This window comes from Dufourea novaeangliae, unplaced genomic scaffold, assembly GCF_001272555.1.
Source record: "Dufourea novaeangliae isolate 0120121106 unplaced genomic scaffold, ASM127255v1 scaffold25, whole genome shotgun sequence".
In the NCBI taxonomy this organism is placed as follows: domain Eukaryota; kingdom Metazoa; phylum Arthropoda; class Insecta; order Hymenoptera; family Halictidae; genus Dufourea; species Dufourea novaeangliae.
The window spans coordinates 2,834,128-2,840,127 of record NW_015373901.1 but is presented as its reverse complement, the minus strand read 5'-3'; the positions used below and the strand labels follow the sequence as shown (position 1 = coordinate 2,840,127).

Genomic DNA, 6,000 nt, shown 5'->3' with positions numbered 1-6,000 from the left:
GTAGACAAAGTAACGGAATTTTTGTTTCTAGTTACCCTTTTCGTTACTAAATTACGATACAAATACAGGTTTTTATAAACCGATTCACAGAAACATTGTCAGCTATATATAAATGCATAAGAAGTTAGGGGACATAGGAATATTCCTATGCCCATGTTAAGGAAGACCGAAAGTTTCATGAATCTTTCACTAGCCACACAGCGCTGTAATCGTTGTGTACGTCAGGTCAGGTCCATGCTGATAACGACCACGTGTATTACACAGTTTCATAACCTGTAAATATTGTAACAACCAATTGTATTATAATGTTCCAAAACCATATGAAACAGTTATATTGAAAAAAACTAAAATATAAATATGTGCACTAAATAGCATATGTTCCATACGCGTTTTTATAATTAATATTATAGGAAAATTGTAACACGTATTCTAATAAATTCAAATTAAATATCACAAATTAAAATAATTGATAATACAACGATAGAATAGGTTGCAAAAGGTAGTACAAAGTATTCTGTAGATAGTATTATAATAAAACAAAACAGAAAGCATAAAAATATATTGTATTTTTCTTTTAGCACAATGAGTTTTAATAAAGTGGAAGAATTTATAAAAGAAGGCGATGTAGTAGTTTTGTATCTAGGACCTACTAATATGCATTTCTTAGAAATCAAACCAAAAATTCTGAATAAAAAGGGTAGTATGGTTGATAATGTTTTTCAAACAATATATGGAGCGCTTAAAGTTATATCTCTTGTTGGACAAAAGTATGGTACAAAGGTGCAACTTTCACGTGGTTGGGGATACGTGTTACAACCAACACCAGAACTTTGGACATTAACAGTCCCTCATAGGACACAAATTATATATAGTCCTGATGTAAGCCTAATTATATATTTAATGGATTTGGCACCAGGAAGTGTGGTCATTGAAACAGGTTGAGCACATACTTATTTTATCTATTGGAGAGAACATTTTTATTTCTGCTGTAAATACAAATATTGTAAATAGTTATAAATGTAATATATAGAATGAGTTGCTCAAATGTTCAACCTAAAATATATTTATCATTATGTAATATTACAGAGAATATCTAATAGAGAATTTATTCCATTTCATAAGATCTAAGAATATTTGAAAACAGTTTTTTTATAAACCAAGATTGTTAAGATTTCAAAATCATTTTGTGTTTTTTTAGTTATATTAAACTTTTTGAATTTTCGTTATAGTCTGGTAGATATTACAAAGCCAAAATAAGTGACTCTATGACCTTCACATGACCCTGACCCCCTATATATAAAATGGTAAACCCTGATTGATGATTATTTATTGTAACTGATCAAATACAAGTAAATATACAGTGCAGACAGTTGAAAATTAATCAATGTTCGAAAATATAGCGTTGAAAGACATTATTTTGTATTATTATTATTGATTTTGGTATTGATTATAGAACTGTTATGATGAAAAATGTAATGTTGAATTTTAAAAATGTTTCAACATAACTTTTAATCGTAAAACTGATTACATCCCTAAAACTGTTTCCAACTATTTAAAATATGCTATTAAATGAAACGAATTATTTTTCAAATACTTGCTTGGTAATAGTAAAATGGAAATATCATTTAAGATGAAATGTTTGAGTGATTTACCCTATGTATGTTAAGTATTCTTAATTCTTATGTTTTCTTATTACAGGTACGGGAAGCGGATCTCTTTCGCATGCACTTATTCGTGCAATACGTCCTCATGGGCATCTTTATACATTTGACTTTCATGAACCCCGTGTCAATATTGCCCATGCAGAATTCCATAGTCATGGTCTCGGTGAATTTGTAACAGTAGGTCATAAAGATGTTTGCATGGAAGGATTTGGGGAATTAAATAATAAAGTAGATACAATATTTTTGGATCTTCCCCATCCATGGTTGGCAATTGATCATGCATTATGCACTTTTAAAAAATCAGGTACAAAATAACTAAACTGAATTGAATATAACTTTTTAGTTTACGTTATATTCGAGTATATCTTTGTATGACAACGTGTAAACAAATATAGTAGCGTTACCTTCTTAATGTATTTTATTTTCATGGTGTTTTCTTTTCTACAGAATTCATATAATTAAAGCAACGATAATTAACGTAATATTATGAAATAAACAGATATATAATTCTGAGAATTTCTTAAGTAAAACTACAAATTTTCTTAATTATTTTTCAGGTGGAAAACTTTGTTCTTTTTCTCCTTGTATCGAACAAGTGCAACGTACTTGCGCAAAATTAACATCAAAGGGGTTCATTGAATTAAACACGTACGAGTGTTTGCAAAGGGAAGTGAATGTACAATATAAAAATCTTCCTATGCTGGATTTAGAATGTTTGAAACATGAGGTTGGTAAAAAAACATACAACAGATAGTGTTATGTGGTAGAATATGGATGAATACTCTTTGGAAAAAATTACAATTTTTATTTAATTTTGTAGAAAAATATCGCAATTATCATAGTAGCGTAAATGGCACGTGCATTTTTGTTGTATTGACAATAATATTAAAGTTTTGAAATACTAATATTTATCGTGTAACTATGTTCTAGCATATGAATACAGATATGGCACAACAAAGTGAAAATGAAAAACAAAACCAGACAAAACTTCTTACGGTGACGCATGCTCGTTCTCTACCTGGTCATACAGGGTTTATTACAATTGCTACACTACCCCCGTGTTATGCACGAAAGTCGGAAATAAGTTTAGAATCTATAAACTAATTAAATTCGAAATTGTGGCGAAGAGAAAATCACAAATGTTCATTACTTCTGTCACGTTGAAAATACGATTTCAGATCTATTCGGTTCGTAAAAACTACTGATAATAAAGAAAGCAGTGTAAAATTAAGAAATTATGCTTAGATTTTAAATTGTTACTTGTACGCATAATAATCTCGTTACAATTCCAAATGTTTTATGATTCTGCTTTGTTCGGATTCCAAGACAAGTAGTCGACTCGCGTAGCGGCCTGATATTCTTTTACTAAATATTCGACGACCTCCCTAGAATTATCTAACTCATCCAAATTGTCTTCAAACATCTTCTCTTTGCGGAATTGTTCCAAAAATGCTTCTCGTTTTCGTAGTTTATCATATTGTTGTAAGGCACGATCAAATAACTGAAATGTTTCATATAATAATATAAAAGACAAATTGTTCATCATATATAACCATTTTATATACCAAAAACTACATTTTCTGTAAATTATATATTTAGATCAAATTATAGAATAATTTCTCAAGCGTTAAAATAATTAAGTAATATAATTATATTACGATTTTACTTATTTGCGTAAAAGTATTTGTACAATAGAAATAACTTACAGACGATATGTTTGTATGATTTGCTAACATTAAACCAGACACTCTGTGGGTACTTTGTATATAAGGGGACTTTCTTGATAAAGCTACTTGTATACTAGCGGGGCCCCAAGGTATAAATTGTGCGAGTTTTCGTTCTCTTATTCTTTGTAGTGACTTATGTACTTGCGTCGGATCTACTTCACCCTGTAAAAAATGGTATAATTATAATTTTATGCATTTTTACATTGTCTACTTTAAAATTTGAAACTTTCCTGGATAATATTTAGAATAGATATGTAACAATGAGACGCATTCCTATCCAAAGCAGTAGAAACCATCATATTTTTTGGTTGCAACAAACGCCTCATGACATCCAAAACTGACGTTTTCCTCACGGAAGCTCCCTATTTAAATGTAGTACATGCTACTTTAATAATGAATGAGAACGTACAATCCTTCTTGAAAACGTACATCTTCTAAATAAATTTGTTATTTCATATTTAATTACGTGGTTACTCACTTCTTGATCAGTAGTAAGTGGAGTATATCCTGTCATGAGAAAATGTAAGCGTGGTGTTGGAATTAATGGAGCAATTAGGCCTACCAAGTCGTTGTTCATATATGATGGGTACCTAGTATTTAAAAGATATGATTTAGTTAATAAAGTACTTTTTACTCTAGATAAATAATACTCTACCGGAGTGTAGTGGTGCTAACAGACATTATAGTAGAAACAAGTTGATTAATCTGTGTGAAACTGGGATTTTGAATATGAAGTCTGTCTGATGCTATTCTGTTAAGCGCAGTGTTATCTAAAACAACAACGCAATCAGCACATTGTGTCAATCTCTTCAGTGTTAACAAAGAATTGTATGGTTGTACTACCACATCACTAAAAGAAAAACGACACAACTAAGTTTATCATTTCTTATGGTTTTATTTGAGTATAATGTTTCTGCGCAAAACATACCTTATTTCATCTTGATTTGGGAAAACGCTGTAAGTTTCTATCAACTTTTTCGGATATCTATCCGCAAGAGATTCTAGCATAAAAGAGCCCATACCTGAACCTGTACCACCTGCTATGGAATGACATAAAACGAATCCCTGTAAATGCAAATAATGTTAATAATACTTTAAAATGGAAAGTTACCTTTCTTAATATACATACAAACATACCTCTAAACTGTCACTTCCATCAGCTTCTCTATCTAAAATATCAAAAATTTCTTCCTGAAGTTTCTCTCCCTGATGATAACCAGATGCCCAATTATTTCCAGCACCACCTCCATGTTTTGATAAATAAATATTCTCAGGATTGTACAACTTATGGAAAAATAATTTTTATATTAATAAATGCATTTATTGGCATTCTAAATAAATTAAGAGGGAAATGCTTTACTTGACAGTTATTAATAATAATAATTACTTCACAATCTATTTATTCATTATACTCTTTTAGACATTTAAGAACTACTGTGCAAAGTCACAATAAGTGTAGAATAATTGTAAATCTGCATAAACATTTGCAATTTTATAAATGCTTGTATACATGTATGCAATAATACCTTTGAATATGGAGAATTCATAATTGTATGAATTACTCTAGGTTCCAAATCTAATAATACTGCTCTTGGTATGTAATGTTCATCATCTGACTGATAAAAAAATACATCTTTCCTGTCAGTTCCTTCTGTCGCATAATCTTCTAAAATACCTTCTGGACTAATGCCATGCTCTGCACATAATTTCTTCCAAAACTCAAATCCAACTAAAAAAAAGAATGCAAAATTAAAGATTAAGAAACTTCGGTGGATACTAAAAAAATTCAGTATTTCAATATTGTTGTATAAATCAATACCTTTGGATTTATTTTTTACAGTATTACACTAAAAAAAAACAGTGGAGAGTAAACTTTCCATAGAAACTAGAAGAAATATTCTAAGTAGATGAATGTTTCAATAGCGTAATAGAAAATGCAATGTCAAAAATACTGACGATAAAATATTTCACTATGTATCAATAATAAACAAACTGACATTTCGTTACAAACACACATTAAAAATCACTTACTCTGATTGCCGCATTGGCCAAGTTGCAAGGTAATCATTTCACAAGGCATTTTCACTTTTTTATTATTAACTTTTCACGGAGACACGGATTAATAGATCACAATTATTTGACTTTAATTTTACGCGGGATGGACTTCTGATTTGATTGACATTTCACCTTTTACCAGCACATATGTTACTATTCCCTTTTTACCAACAAATACAACTAAAGAATAGTAATATTTATTTATATTGTGTATATCAATTTTGATAATATATATTTTTTTATTTAAGTAAAAGATAATGGTATATAAAATAGTTACTGATATTGTTTTTGTTTATGCGATAGTACTATCATGGACCTCGCGGTGCACACCAGTGATGGGGGAAGCATCGCCTCCACCAGCCGCGGGCTCCTGTGGAGGCGATGCGAGGCAAGAAATGTCACGACAAATTTGTATATTGGGATTTTTTGACACTTCCTGCAGATTTTAATCTAAACTAGAGTATCACTCGTATAGATTAATAATAATTTGTGTTTCTTTTTATTAAAAAAAGATAGAAGCAACCTGATCATTTATCAGCCACGCGAAAACGGTG

At 30.2% G+C, this 6,000-nt stretch overlaps 2 protein-coding genes across 2 annotated transcripts; one reads left to right on the top strand and one right to left on the bottom strand.

Moving 5' to 3' along the window:
- The first annotated feature begins 582 nt into the window (after nucleotides 1–582).
- On the top strand, nucleotides 583–2,957 carry LOC107193669 (tRNA (adenine(58)-N(1))-methyltransferase catalytic subunit TRMT61A). Its single transcript, XM_015583158.1, has 4 exons — nucleotides 583–937; nucleotides 1,699–1,968; nucleotides 2,222–2,391; nucleotides 2,595–2,957. Exons 1-4 carry the CDS (start codon nucleotides 583–585, stop codon nucleotides 2,766–2,768), a joined length of 969 nt encoding a protein of 322 aa, XP_015438644.1. The 3' UTR covers nucleotides 2,769–2,957.
- Nucleotide 2,958: 1 nt separating this feature from the next.
- Nucleotides 2,959–5,513, bottom strand: LOC107193670 (tubulin gamma-2 chain). Its single transcript, XM_015583159.1, has 9 exons — nucleotides 5,423–5,513; nucleotides 4,918–5,120; nucleotides 4,529–4,675; nucleotides 4,320–4,456; nucleotides 4,047–4,241; nucleotides 3,870–3,981; nucleotides 3,622–3,753; nucleotides 3,371–3,553; nucleotides 2,959–3,165 (listed from the first exon to the last, which is right to left on the bottom strand). The coding sequence occupies exons 1-9, from the start codon at nucleotides 5,469–5,471 to the stop codon at nucleotides 2,962–2,964; spliced, it is 1,362 nt and encodes a 453-aa protein (XP_015438645.1). The 5' UTR covers nucleotides 5,472–5,513; the 3' UTR covers nucleotides 2,959–2,961.
- Between the last annotated feature and the right edge of the window lie 487 nt (nucleotides 5,514–6,000).

Coding starts and splice junctions, on each gene's coding strand:
- LOC107193669 (XM_015583158.1), top strand. CDS start 583: ATGAGTTTTAATAAAGTGGAAGAATTTATAAAAGAAGGCGATGTAGTA. Junction 938..1,698: donor AAGTGTGGTCATTGAAACAG/GTTGAGCACATA, acceptor TTCTTATTACAG/GTACGGGAAGCGGATCTCTT. Junction 2,392..2,594: donor TAGAATGTTTGAAACATGAG/GTTGGTAAAAAA, acceptor ACTATGTTCTAG/CATATGAATACAGATATGGC.
- LOC107193670 (XM_015583159.1), bottom strand. CDS start 5,471: ATGCCTTGTGAAATGATTACCTTGCAACTTGGCCAATGCGGCAATCAG. Junction 4,676..4,917: donor TGAATTCTCCATATTCAAAG/GTATTATTGCAT, acceptor TTTTTCCATAAG/TTGTACAATCCTGAGAATAT. Junction 3,754..3,869: donor CACTTACTACTGATCAAGAA/GTGAGTAACCAC, acceptor ACATTTAAATAG/GGAGCTTCCGTGAGGAAAAC.